We start from the raw sequence: 14071 nt of genomic DNA on the forward strand, positions 1-14071 counted from the left end.
GTAAATGTACATAAATAATTATTATACCATTGAAGTTTTCTATATATGTAACTTATATATTTGAATATATTTAAAAAATAATAAAACTCAAACAGAATAGCAGTTTTTATTTTTATTTGGTATGTACAGAAGCATTACACGTTATAACTGCAATGGATCACGTATATACTGATTTTTTTAAGCACTGATAATATCGTTCCATCGCTTGATTAAAAATTGATGTTTATTAACAATTGATACTAATTCTGTAGGAATGTTAGACTTAGCATCTAACTCAATTCATCTAAATTTGGAACACTGCAGAGATCACCGATCGCAGCTAAAGTTGGTTTACCAGAGCCTAACTTTCCGGCAATCTAAACGAATATATATTATAGATTCAAACAATTAGTAAACTATTGTACTTAATTATTATATAAGATTCATTTAAAAAAACAAATTTTAATTTATGTAATATACATACACTTTTAACATCGTTGGCAGTGATTTTATCTACGCTTGCGACCATTTCCTTTGGAGAACAAACAGTACCTTTAAGTAAGGCTTGTTGTTGAAGGATTTCTAATAATCCGAAATCATTTTCAGTAGCATATAATATGTCAGCCTTCAATATATTTTTACCACGAGAAATATCAGCGTCTGATAATTGGGGAGACTTTAACCACTTATAGGTACATGCTGCTAACTGAAAAATATAATAAATTTGTTTTAACTGTGTATATAAATGTATTTAATAATAATTATAAGGATGATACTAACCGATCCAGCAATACTAGGTTCACTGGAGAAAATAAAACCAAATAGACCAGAATCGGAGTAAATAGCATTTAAGGCAGATATTGCAAATGTTTGTTTACCAGCTACACCAGAAGCACTTTTGTAAATTGGACTTATGCTGGATCCCCATTTCACTTGTGGCCCAGTACCAATAGCTCTTTGTAGTACAGCTAACGCTAAAGCATCTTTTTCTTTATTCAGACCTGTAGATTCAACAGCTATTGCTACACTGGCTATTGGCGAATTACGTTCCTTACGAAGTTCTCCTCCATGATATTTTGTAGGTACATCCTGAGCATTGTTTGATTTTACATTTAAGTTTGAAGCAAATGAACATACTTCCGAAAATGGGGCACCTGTTGCAACAACAGCACATCTTGATCCCGTAAACCATGTATTAACAAAATGTTGTAACTAGAAAATAACAAAGATTATTAATGCTATATATATATTAATTATTAATATTAAATAGCTGTGCTTATATTAAAAATATTAAATTTAAATATTACTTACAGCTTCTGGATTAATTTGTCCTACTTGTCGCTTTGGGGAATACAAAGAATTGCCAAGACCTGTACGATAAGCAGCTCTATGAAGAAGTTCAAGTACACGAGTAGTTTCAGGTATTCTTGATAACTCGTAACGTAATCTAGGTAATTGATCTGATACTTCCCATGGCTTAAATACTTGTTGTGTAGCAACATCTTCTAAAAATTGTAAAGCTTGATTCCTAGTAAAATATACAAATATACAGACTTTTTTTCTTCATAAATTTAACGAAATATATTAAGAAAATAAAAATACAAATTTAGCTTACAAATTATTTCGTGTAACTTGCAACGTATACGCAATACTTTCGCGATCACTGGTAGTAATTATATTTCCTCCAAGTTGCTGTATATTTCTGGTTATAGCAAAATAACTGGAACGACATGTTGTCAAACCAGCTACAATACGCAAATGATGACTAATACCTTGATTGTGATAAGTTTCATTACGTGAGCCAGCCCTTAATATAAAATTTACTTATGATTAGTTAATAAGGTTATTCTTCATCAAAATAATGTTTACATTAATCCCTTACACTATAACAACATATGAGACTCGAAATACATTTTACAGCCCAAACATGAGAAATACAAGTTCTATTCATGGTGAATCTTAAAAGTTGAACATAAGAAACAGGAAATATAACACAAAATATAGTACGCAGTTCCATGTTTTAAATCATAGCGTAAGGGGTTAAAATGATATTTAAAGATTTATCATATTTATAAAAATATAAATGATACTTTGTATTCATGTTTTAAATTTACCTGAAAATAATAGAAACTTGTGATATGGGACTATTATTCTCAAGAGCTACAGCTAAAACTTTATTACTTAATACTTTAGATTCAAGATTGGTTGAGGAGCAAGCCTGGGTGGCAGTAGCAGTTGCATAATGTCTCACCTAAAATATAAATATTTTATATTAATCACTTAATTATAGATAAGCAAGAAAATATAATTAATATAATTTTATTACATTCTAAAAAATAATTAAAATAAATAATAGAAACAAGTATAAATTTCAATAACATTGTGGAATACTTAAAGGATGGTTTATATTAAAATATAAACTGATTAACCTGATCATATATAACTGATTACCGAAATTATATCGATTGCTTATTACAGAAACAATTGAAGAATATTTAATTATTCTTGTGCATCATATTTTAAAACTATAAATAATGTTATTTTATATAAATTTTTGTTATTTTACATTTAAAGATCCAACAATATCAAATGAAATATTTTCAATGAAAATAATATTGATATTAATTATTACAATAGTTATTAATCTCATTTACAGTAAATAAAAGATTTAATTACAGTCACAATAATTATAAAATTACAAATAGTATAGACAAATATTAGAGTATGGAACAGACATTTAAAAGTTTAGATACGTAGCTGACATGTAGATTCGTAATCATTTACATAACACATACTAATCAGAAATATCTCAGAAGACATGATGGTATTTTATGTTTAATAATTAAACTTATATTACTAATACTTTTCTTTTATAAATAATCATAAATAAAAATATAAAAGAATTCATAATTACCGTTGAGTTACGGAGAATAGGTGAGCGTACAGCAGAACAAGCCATTTTCGTATTCTTTAACGTCTTCACGAAAGTGTGAAAAGACGACTGCGTATGTGTGTGTGCATGCAGCGCTGGAGCAAATATTGATAACCATTTGAGGCGCCAAATTTAAAAACCCTTAGAGGTATAGCAATATTTAAATTAAAAAACACGTATAAAATAATATTAATAAATAATAAGATAAGGATAATAAATGGATGAAGACTCCAAATAGATTATTTTGTGTTGTTTTATGACTGCTGTATTCTGATCATTTGAGGCGTGAATTTTAAAAAGCTTTAAATTATTATAATTTTATATATATATATTATTTAATTTTACACACACATATAAAATATTATTGAAATATAATAGATAATAAAATAAGGGTAATAAATGAATGAAGACTCTAAATAGATTATTTTGGGTTGTTTTATGACTGTTGTATTCTATTATTATTACAATATTAATAAACCCGATACAAATATATTCTGTGCCACATTTGTACTCGTGAATTTTAATTCTTTTGAATTTTGCATAATTTTTACGATATTTTTCATCTTAAGCTTCCTTTTAACATTATGTATAATATATAAAATACATTTTTAACTGAACTGAGTACAATTAATATGTAACTTAAATTAATTAAAATCATTGTACTACAATGACAGAGAGATATATCTCTATTTACTATATTTTATATTATTTTTATAATCTCATTATTGTAAAAATAATATGAACATATGACCAATTTAAAAGTAGATTAAATTATAATTATAAAAATCTCATAGCAATTGTTTCGTCAATTAAATTGAACATTTCTAATATAATAGTTGAAAAATAATTAAAATACACCATTGTGACAATCAGATATGTGTACCAATAATTCATATCCTTTTTCAAAAAATATAAATCAAAGATTTTACAGAAACTTTAATCGTTAATATTGTATGTTAAATTTAAAGAAAATTATTTGCATTTTTCTACAGGCAATAATTATAAAAATAAAAAAAAAATGTACAAATTATATATATATATAAATGTAAAAGATTTTTACATATTTTTATACACAATGTATACGCATATAAAATAAAATAATCACAAAATTTGAGAAAATATCATTAAATTTTAATATTATTAAAACAGTATTTCTTTGTACACCTATAGAGTGAAGAAATGATATTTATATTAATTAAAGTTGTATACATAAAAATGAGCGCCTCGTAATTTGGCACAAACGTTACAATAGATCTAGATCTTTGGTTTCAATAAATGGCTAGTGAGCGTAATCATAAAAAGTTGGAAGCTACACGCAAATAATAAATATGGATTTTGCAAATGAGTACATAATGAATAATATATGCGCATTATTAAACATAATTTACAAATAAATGTTTACTATATACAAAATTATTATGTATATTTAAATGCACATGTTCTATCAAAATCTCATAATTATTTCATAACATGAATTAAAAAAAATATATAAACTTGTACTGTTCTATTATTCCTGTACTTAAAGTTTTTTTTCTTTGAGCATTTCTTAGAATAAGCTTGACACGATACTGAAAAGATAATATTAAGAATAAAGAAATATGTTTAAGATTACATATTTTCAAAAATTCTATTTGTATACGCTATGCTTTGCACTCATCTGCAATAGCCAAAACCATTCATTACATAGCTAATGTGTTTTATTACACGTACATAATGACTAGAATAAAAAAGAACATTATAATTTGTTATCACCATACAGATGTATACTTAGTACTACCATTAGGCATCCTGATTGAATTATTTCATAAATTTTAAAATCCTGGGTAATACTATTTGCTACAATCTTCTTTTGTACATTTAAAGTAATTAAATCATTTTGTCTGCAACTTTATTATATTATACACCTTGTATATAGTAACGTTATAAATAATTCATTAAATGTACGTTGTTATTTTTGAAAAATTGCACACCAATGAGATAATAACTTTAAATACATATTATTTATGAACTACAACTTTCTGCTTTTAATCATAATCATAATATTATACGTTAAAACTGTTTGTTTTTTCTTTTTTTATATACCACATATTCTTAATTTGAAAAATATACATGACAGCAATGTCAAATCCTACCCAGGATGTTACTAATATGAAATAGTGACTAATTTCATCTTATATGGAGTATTTTTTGTTGGGGAGTATATATCTGAAATAGAAGAATATAAGCTAGAAGCTAAGTAACAACTTTTTATAACATTAATTATCACGGACGTGGTACTGGATCATGATATCTGAAATTGATCTATTCCAATGATCCATATTAACAGGGGATAACCATTATATATGGTATGTTTTTTTTTGTATAAAAATGGAAAAAAGAATGTAATAAATAATAGATCTAATAGCTACATAACCGAAGAGAACTTAATCATTTTTAACGTTCATACAGCTTAAATTTCTAGAACAGAGCTATCCATAAAGTTTCATTATCCAATACCTTAAAAAAATAATATTGTTTAATTTAAAGGATGCATACATACATACACGTATCACACTTATATCACACACATACTGTTGCATCTGCTGAACTAGATCTTTCTTTCATACAGATACTTTGGAAATGATATAATGTCTTAATGCAAATATATTTCTTTTTTTTGTGCATAATTCAGATCCTAATGTCATACCGATAATATAACATATATTATTAATATGTCATATTTATCCTTTTGATAAAAGCTTCTCGTCCTTAGTTTGAACATAAGATTTTTTTTTAATTATTAATAGAAATAGAAATATATGTAAATTAATTGATAAAACAAAAATATTTTCCCTTAGCTAGAGAAACAAGTTATTGTGGTACGAAATAATCTCTTTCTATCTTAGAAATACATATATTAAAGTGGCAGTTTTCTTAACCGACCTGATAATACGAGTATCATCTATTAAAGTAAATTTTCAAGAATACGATAAAAGTTCTTTAAATCGTAAAATGCCAGCTTAAATAATCATATTGACAAATGACGTAGCGTCGATAACAAAGACTATAAATAAAACAATAGTTTTTCTAAAACCTTTCATTTATATACATCATGTATGACTGTATAAGATTAAAATAAAATAGAGTAACGATGTAAAGTTTTCCATCATTATATCGTATACAAACTGCAGACTTGAGCTCTGTATATGAATTTACTTCATAATAAAAATGTAATTTGAAAGTTAGGGTTTGTGATTTATGTTAGGAATTACTAATAATAACCAGAATAATGATGGTACGCTGGCCTGGGAGGATGATATGGAGCTGGGCTTACAGGATAACTTGGATTGTATCCTGTTAAAGGAGGCGGAGGTGGAGATAAAATTCGTCCTTCAACTGTGTCAGGTACTATATGCGGGTTAGAAGAACTAGCTGGTTGCGGGCTAGTAATAACACGAGTTCCAGAACCGTGTAAATGATGTGATCTTGAAAGACTTAGATCAACACTATGTCTTCCACCAGGTGTAAGATCTAAACTAACAACCCGCAAAACATCATTATGAGAATAGGGTGGAGGAGGTGGTGGTGGCGGAGACATGGAATAGCCACCTGTCCTACTGAGATCGACACTTTGCCGTTCGGTTATTTCATATAAATGATGATGATGATACCTTGCATTTTGTACTTGAGAACCAAAACTATGATGAAATCCTCTAGCTGACATATCTAAACCTTGAAGCTCTCCGCTATTCAATACAAGAGGCTCAAAGTTAGATCTCTCTCTACCAAAATCTGACTCAAGAGGATCATACTTATATGACGTTGACAAATCTAATTGTAATGCTTTCTCTTTGACAGAAAGACTAAGATTTTGAGCTACTGAGTCACCTTCATCGCTCGATAAATTATCAGTGGGCATTTGATGGTGATGATGTATATCTTGATATCGCGAATTTGGTGTAGCTGAAGGAGATACCAAGTCTTCTTGTTGTATGTGAATATAACTATTCGGAGAAGAAACACGTGGTAAATCTTCGTGATGTAGATATTGTTCGATATTATGTGTTCTTGATGCACTCATATAATCCACTGGCCGATGAAGATGATAATCTACGTGCAAGTGACTAGGCGGAGTATGTCGATTATCTGGTGTAGGTGCTGGTGATATTAATTCATCCTGCTGTTGCATGTACGAGTCTAAATGATTTGGAGATCTTTGCGGTAATGGTGACTGTAATTGTGTAGAAATAGAATATAAATTTGCATCGCGATCATTGTCTTCCAATATTGGACTAGAAACTGCTCCTATATCTCTCTCAGCAGCATCTAAAGCTGCTTCAACGAGTAAGCTAGCATTTGCACTTTCTGTTCTTCTGTATACACTAAGGCCTAGCTTACTACTATCTATTAAAGATTGTGTTGTAGCAGTTGTAGAGACTGTTTTCTCTTCCTCTTCTTTTCTGCTATCTTCGAATTCATATACATCTTGTGGGGCAGGTTGTAAATGAGAAGTTGGTAAGTCCGACGTTGTTGTAGGATTAAATTCACCTAACCATTTCTTGCTTCCTTTACTTTGTATTCTAGATGCGGCATACAAATCTACATCTGTACGTACATTCTCTATGTTTGTATCAATACCACTTGACACAGGCATCGTAATACGCGTAGAAGCACTAGATACTTTAGTATCATGCTCCACTGAGTATTTGGGTGTAGTATTCGTACCAGTTGGAAACTCCATTATAGCAGGATGTGTAGAATTTGTAGTTGTTTCAACTTTTAAGCTACTTTCTGAACTACATTCATCCAAAGATGGTAAACTGTTGCTGTTATCCTGCAATAAGAACAAAATATTGCTTATATTTCCGAATATTTTATCTATTTTATCTACTATATTATTAGAAATATAGTAAATACATACTTGTGAATTTCTTCTACTCAAACGAGGAGTTTTGCCACGTCCAACATCTTCCACAAGACCACCACTGTACGCATCGAAAGTATATGCAACGGATCTTTCAATTTTAGGCATCATTTCCTCTGTGAGACCATGTACCTTTTTATAATGAAATTGCAAACATTGCTTTGTAGTAAAAGCAGCTTTACAACCATTTTCTTTACATCTGTGAAAGATGTAATTTTCTTAAAAAATATTACATAAATATATATATATATATATATATATATATACAAAATATTTATACAGTAAAAAGTTAGTACTATTTAATAATAAAACATATTAACATAATATTCTTACTTGAAAGGTTTAACACCACTGTGAGTCAACATATGTATTTTTAAGTTACTTTTATTCTGGAACATTTTTCCACATCGATCACATGTTGCTGCTCCTACTACATCTTTATGATGAACCTCCTTCATATGTCGCTGAAGAGCTGCACGAGAGCCCAAAAGCTTTAAGCAAAGTTTACATTGGAATTCCCTGAGTACTTCAGACATATCTATTGAAATGAAATAAATAACAATTAAAGAAGAAAAATGAATATATAAATGATCTCTAATTGTACATTAATTGTATATTAATTGTATTCTTACCACTATGCATTCTTTTAATGTGTACTTTAAGTTTTTGAGGTTGACAAAATTTACGCCCACAAAAATCACACAAAGGCCTAGAACGTTGCGGATTCTGTGCACATCCATACGTTCTATGCATTTCAAGATAGTTCAGTCTTAAAAAAAATTTTTTACAATACTGACATTGGTATGCACCACGTCCTGCATGTAACTCTGCTGCATGTTTCATAATATTGTCCTTTCCTAGAACAGCAGCTCCACATACCTAATAGAAAATCTTCTGTTATATGTGCAAAATATAAATATTAATGTAAAAATAATATTTTATATATAAAATTAGTTTACACATCTTACCTTACAATGATATTTTCTAATAGTCAAACTATAATTGGTATCATGAAAAATGCAGCAATGCAGACGATAATATATAGGATGGGCAAAATTTAAATTACATCCACCACAATCTAAGAGTAATCGAATTAATAATTAATTACAAAATTATAATTACTAACATTAATATAAAATAGTATTAACATACTTGTTTTATCAATTTTATTTTTCCTAGTCCATGCTGAAGACAATGAATCTGCCCAATAAGTTAATTCCATTCCTGACATGATGTTTTGTGTAGTGATAAGATGTAATTCACCTTGCTTTGTAATTACTGTAACACTTCTTCCCTCCTTGGTTTCAGCTGGTCTCATATAACGAATCCAATTACTTTTCAATGGATTAGTGGTACTGATGTATGAAGTTTTACCATTATTATCTATCTAAAAAGAAAGTAAATAATCTCTTAATACAAGCGCTTTTTTATTTATATTTATTTAATATAATCAAAATTCATCACATATTAAACTTACCTCCCAAATATGTCTCATAGGAAAATCATCCGGTATGTCCATTTCTTTTACAAATTTACCAACCAATGGACCTAATTTGGCATACATGGGAACTGGGTTCTTGGCGTAAATTCCAAGACCATGCTCCGTTGTTGTAATTTTCAATTCAAAACATTCAGGTAAAGAATCTCTAGCATACAAAGGTCTGTCTGAATCTATAAGTAATTGCTTTTCTTCCCTCTGTATCTTCGATTTCGATTTACAATGATCTACAGATACTGAATCTTCATCCGACTCAAAACCATCATCTGGTAATCTCCCGTAACCTTCCGACATTGGATCATCAGACTTTAAAGCCTTAATTACTTCAAGATTTTCTTTGTATTTATTTATCCAATCTTCATATGTTATAGAATCTGTTATAGTATATTGTGGTGTATTAAGTGGGCATGCATCTTGTAAATGCCGACTGTTGCAATCTTGGCAGAGTTTTATTGTAATTGCCAATCTGTGAGGCTCCGACATATTACCATCAAAGTTTACATCACTTTGAGTTTTATCTATTACCGAAATAACAGATTCATTTTCTACTATATTCAAATTTGGAGTCTCTTCTTGAGTAATGATTCCATCTTGTGGTGCTTTACGCACGTCATGATGTTTCTTATTTTTGTGCTCGCTAGTATGCTTGTGCTTTTTTCGTCTATGTTTGTGCATGGCATCGTCCAAAAAATCATCACACGTATCTCTGACAATATTTTCTTCCCCGTCTGTTTCATGTTTTAGTCTTTTCCGTTTCTTTTTTAATTTACGTTCTTCCAAAGCTTTACCATTTTCCGTTTCATCTAGTACGTTAGAAATTGAACTACTATTTTCCTGAGATTCTGTGCTTTGTTCCTTATGCAATTTGTTTTCCGTATCATGAATTTTTCTATTTTCTGCATTTTCCATATTTTGAGAACTTAATATATCTTTCACAACTTTGACAACAGATTCATTCATTACATTTCTTTCAGGAGATGATACAGCTGGAGTAGTTTGCAGTTGCACATTTTGTTTAGATGTATCTTCTCCAATCTGTGCTACTCCATTAAGTATATCGATATCTTTGCTATTGCAATTTAACTCATTCTTTTCACTATTTACATCCTTTATAAATCCTATGCTATCTATATGATGCTCAGTCTTTGTCATAATAGATTCGATATTTTTTGGAGCGACATGAAAACATTCTACATCTAATTTAGATTTATTATCTGCTTCTGAATTTACTTCTGTGTTACGAATAACTGAATTTGTATTTTTAATGGGACTTTTTTCTTCTTCTAATCTATAATCCTTATTCGTATCTACATTCTGCGCACTTTTCAAGTGTTTTCTTTTCTTGCGTTTGTCTTTATGATGTTTAGCCTTATTTTTATGATGTTTAGATCTTGAACTACGACGTACATGGAGCTTGATAACATCATCATGTACTTCTGTTTGTAAAGACTGTATTGTGTCAGTAGATGAAACATCAGGTTCTGGACATATAGAAGTACTTTGCTTTCTTAGGCTTCGACGAAGAGGTTCTTCTGCATCTTCTATTGAATTTTCAGTCTTGACAATTTCTGAGTTCCTTTCTTCTTTGCCATCTGTTTTCCATTCTTCAAGACCATTGCATTTATTATCTTGTCTAAAAAATAATACAACTATCAAGTATCTTCATAATTTACTGACGTTAATTACATAAAATTAATCAAAATTGTTATACAGTTAATTATAATAATTTTTAAATTTAATTCGATATATATATATATAGATTTCGTTCATATATAGATGTTTTTCAAAAAATTATGAAAGTAAAACTGATTCGCGTCCGTCTTCTTTACTTTTTTTGCAAATAAAATTGTTTAATTATAATACTAATTAAAATCCTAGAAAAATATATAATCTTTTGTATCTTTTGATAAAAATCATCATAAAAAAGTATTGATCTAAATATAACTCGATCGAACGATTGACATAATTTCGAAAAGTATTGAAAACAAGACCATTATCCCGCGCTTTTGATCAGATATCGATCATCCTCCCTTGCCCCTCCGGCGCGTTGCGGCAAGATGGCGATTGAGTATAACAGACGGTTGACAGTAGAGGGAAAACCCCGACAGAGTGACAGCTACCCCCATGCGCATAGAGAAAGAGAACTCTTTGATGCAAGTCGAAATGTTAAATGCACACCAAGAACTACGTCATAGCCTGTTAAATCATTGAACCTACCTGACGATAGGTTCTGCAAGATCGAGAAGATAAACTGCAAGGTCTTCGTCTGTCGACAATCCGAGCCTTTTTTTAAGAGATAACCAACGCTTTCCATTTGTAACGCCAATGTGAACACTTCGAAAGTGCTTCACTTTGATATCCGTACTTGTGCCGGAATCACAACCGTGATGATGGGAGCTTCTCGTTATCCCAGATTCCTTCACATGCTTCGTGCTTTTCTTCGGCATAACTACATCCTCGTCTCCGCCGACATTAAAGTGGCGAAATCGAAGTTAGCCAAGAGGACGCGCGCACACCGATATTATCCTATCCTCTTTATGCTCAACCGCCTGATCGCCGCCCACCCTCGCCGACACCCCAGTCTGCCCCCTTCACGACCATATTCCTGTTTTATCGATCCAGTTTTATTCGTACGAACTCGTCTCGATTCGGCCGAGTTTCAATGAACTCGATTGCTAACTTTGACTCGACAACGTTCGGAAACGCCCCCGCTCGTCTACCATTGAAAACTAAGTTAACTTTCTTTCTTTCCCTTTTGTTAATCTCCTTTCCCTATCCTCTTCTATACTTTTCCTTAAGGCTAGTTTTTATGATTGATTCAAGACGAATTTATATTTGACTCTAATAGATTATTAAAGTTATGTAAAACTATGTTAAACTTAACAGAGATTATGTGGTTTTTTTAAGGTGCCTGCCTGCTTGGTAGTCTGGTGTGGTTCTTGGTACCTCTGCTTTAGAGTGTCGTGATTGTTAACCCTTTTATATTTTAATATTAAACGTTAACAATGTCGCGAAGAGCGATTAAAGCAATTAATTGGTCAGCAATAGCTGAAAGAGTTCCAGTAGAACAGAAAGGTCTTTTTGTCGCATTTAAAGCGAAGTCTGATCAATATTTACGTCGGTTAGTTCATAAAATAATCTGTCATTACATAATATAATATTTTATAATATTTTAGTGGATGTAACAAAAGTAATTAAGAATAAGTAAATACGTTTAATTTTATTCAATACAATTATTGTATATATATATTAAATTTTGTTATAGTCCAATAATATAACTGTCAAATGATTCATTTATATCATGTTTTTTTAGATTAAATTTTGTTTTTTTTTTCAGGATGATGGCAAATCCAGAAACTTCACCGCAACTTAATTGGGAATATTACAGAAAGAATGTAACAACGCCTGGTCTCGTTGATAAATTCCAAAAAGAGTACGAAGCATTAAAAGTACCGTTCCCAGCTGACAAATATACTTCTCTTATCGATGGCGAAGAAAAAGATATGGTAAAATATTTTCTCTATAAATACTTGTCTTTCTTATTTATCTAGTTATACAAAAGGTAATTTAAAAAATATCATTTTATATACATAGTAAGTCTTTTTTATATGTGTATATATTCAGCTTCAAGAGGTTGAAAAATTCCGCCAAAAATGTGAAAAAGACATTGAGAACTTTACCGCAAATATTAATAAATTAAAAGCTATAATGCCGTATGGTGATATGACAATAGAAGAATTCTTAGAATATCATCCAGAATGTGCTTGCGGCACTGTATACAATCCTTCCATCTGGCCACATACACCTGAAATGAAAGAATATGAAACTGCAAACCTTGATGAGGAGGATGATGATGACCATTAACTTACTTTTACAAGTTTATAGCAATATTGTATGTAGTCTATAGATATGTAAAAAAATATTATTGATGGTATACAATACTTGACGATATTTGAATTACCCTATATCCATAAAGTATTTAAAAGTCCTAATATATTTTAATAAAATATGTTTTTTTTGTCAGTACATTATTATAAATAAATACAGTCAAATATTATACAGCATAATACAATGTTTTATATATATATATGTACAGTGAAAGATCGAAATTGGAGAATATCAAAATTCACATGGTGAAATGTAAACACATATCAAATACGTTGACGAAAGACTGAATACTTGGGTTTATTTTTATACATTAATATTTCGGACATACATTAAACGATCATGTGAATCTGGACATTCTCTAATTTCGGTATTTCATGGTAACATAAATATATGTTAATAAGTTCCAATGTTTTTTTTTCCTTTTTGCCTTTTTTAGTTATAATATAATAAATAAAAAATTGTTTTAAAAAGTAGTATATTACTATAATAAATTAATAAAAATATTTATTTTAAATTTATATCTCAATTTATATATTGCCTTAAAAAATTTGATGAAGGCAATTTTGAAAGAAAAATTGTCTTTGGTTTGAAAAAACGCGCTTAATAACCATTTCTGATTGGCTATCTCTGTAATGGTTATTAACTCTATTCATTATTCGCATATAAAATTTTATATACACATAATTACAAATTCAGTAAGTTATAAGATATATATTCAACAAATTTTATCTTTATACTATCTTATCTATAATTAAGAATTTGTTTATTTTCAATAAAATATTTAAAACGTAACCGTAGAAGAATAGAGTCCATGAGAATGGACTTGACCTTATACAGTATCGTCTAATAATGTACAGTATCGAAGTAACCA

General features: G+C 29.6%; 3 protein-coding genes across 3 annotated transcripts; 1 reads left to right on the forward strand and 2 right to left on the reverse strand.

Moving 5' to 3' along the window:
* Positions 1–97: 97 nt before the first annotated feature.
* Positions 98–3000, reverse strand: LOC122524732 (cytochrome b-c1 complex subunit 2, mitochondrial). Its single transcript, XM_043647141.1, has 7 exons — positions 2894–3000; positions 2094–2230; positions 1595–1786; positions 1291–1507; positions 760–1191; positions 464–685; positions 98–356 (listed from the first exon to the last, which is right to left on the reverse strand). Exons 1-7 carry the CDS (start codon positions 2936–2938, stop codon positions 270–272), a joined length of 1332 nt encoding a protein of 443 aa, XP_043503076.1. The 5' UTR covers positions 2939–3000; the 3' UTR covers positions 98–269.
* Positions 3001–6124: 3124 nt separating this feature from the next.
* LOC122524761 lies at positions 6125–12226 on the reverse strand. The gene is made up of 8 exons (XM_043647184.1): positions 11530–12226; positions 9292–10945; positions 8967–9201; positions 8783–8892; positions 8447–8693; positions 8148–8352; positions 7812–8013; positions 6125–7724 (listed from the first exon to the last, which is right to left on the reverse strand). Exons 1-8 carry the CDS (start codon positions 11757–11759, stop codon positions 6162–6164), a joined length of 4446 nt encoding a protein of 1481 aa, XP_043503119.1. The 5' UTR covers positions 11760–12226; the 3' UTR covers positions 6125–6161.
* Positions 12227–12317: 91 nt separating this feature from the next.
* Positions 12318–13253, forward strand: LOC122524768 (ATP synthase subunit d, mitochondrial-like). The gene is made up of 3 exons (XM_043647197.1): positions 12318–12433; positions 12650–12818; positions 12937–13253. The coding sequence occupies exons 1-3, from the start codon at positions 12318–12320 to the stop codon at positions 13174–13176; spliced, it is 525 nt and encodes a 174-aa protein (XP_043503132.1). The 3' UTR covers positions 13177–13253.
* The last annotated feature ends 818 nt before the right edge of the window (positions 13254–14071 follow it).

Source organism: Polistes fuscatus, unplaced genomic scaffold (assembly GCF_010416935.1).
Source record: "Polistes fuscatus isolate 324 unplaced genomic scaffold, CU_Pfus_HIC Scaffold10, whole genome shotgun sequence".
Lineage (NCBI taxonomy): Eukaryota > Metazoa > Arthropoda > Insecta > Hymenoptera > Vespidae > Polistes > Polistes fuscatus.

Coding starts and splice junctions, on each gene's coding strand:
- LOC122524732 (XM_043647141.1), bottom strand. CDS start 2,938: ATGGCTTGTTCTGCTGTACGCTCACCTATTCTCCGTAACTCAACG. Junction 2,231..2,893: donor CTATTCTCCGTAACTCAACG/GTAATTATGAAT, acceptor TTTATATTTTAG/GTGAGACATTATGCAACTGC. Junction 357..463: donor CTGCCAACGATGTTAAAAGT/GTATGTATATTA, acceptor ATATTCGTTTAG/ATTGCCGGAAAGTTAGGCTC.
- LOC122524768 (XM_043647197.1), top strand. CDS start 12,318: ATGTCGCGAAGAGCGATTAAAGCAATTAATTGGTCAGCAATAGCTGAA. Junction 12,434..12,649: donor TCTGATCAATATTTACGTCG/GTTAGTTCATAA, acceptor TTTTTTTTTCAG/GATGATGGCAAATCCAGAAA. Junction 12,819..12,936: donor ATGGCGAAGAAAAAGATATG/GTAAAATATTTT, acceptor GTATATATTCAG/CTTCAAGAGGTTGAAAAATT.
- LOC122524761 (XM_043647184.1), bottom strand. CDS start 11,759: ATGCCGAAGAAAAGCACGAAGCATGTGAAGGAATCTGGGATAACGAGA. Junction 8,014..8,147: donor AGTGGTGTTAAACCTTTCAA/GTAAGAATATTA, acceptor CATCTTTCACAG/ATGTAAAGAAAATGGTTGTA. Junction 7,725..7,811: donor TGAGTAGAAGAAATTCACAA/GTATGTATTTAC, acceptor TTCTTATTGCAG/GATAACAGCAACAGTTTACC.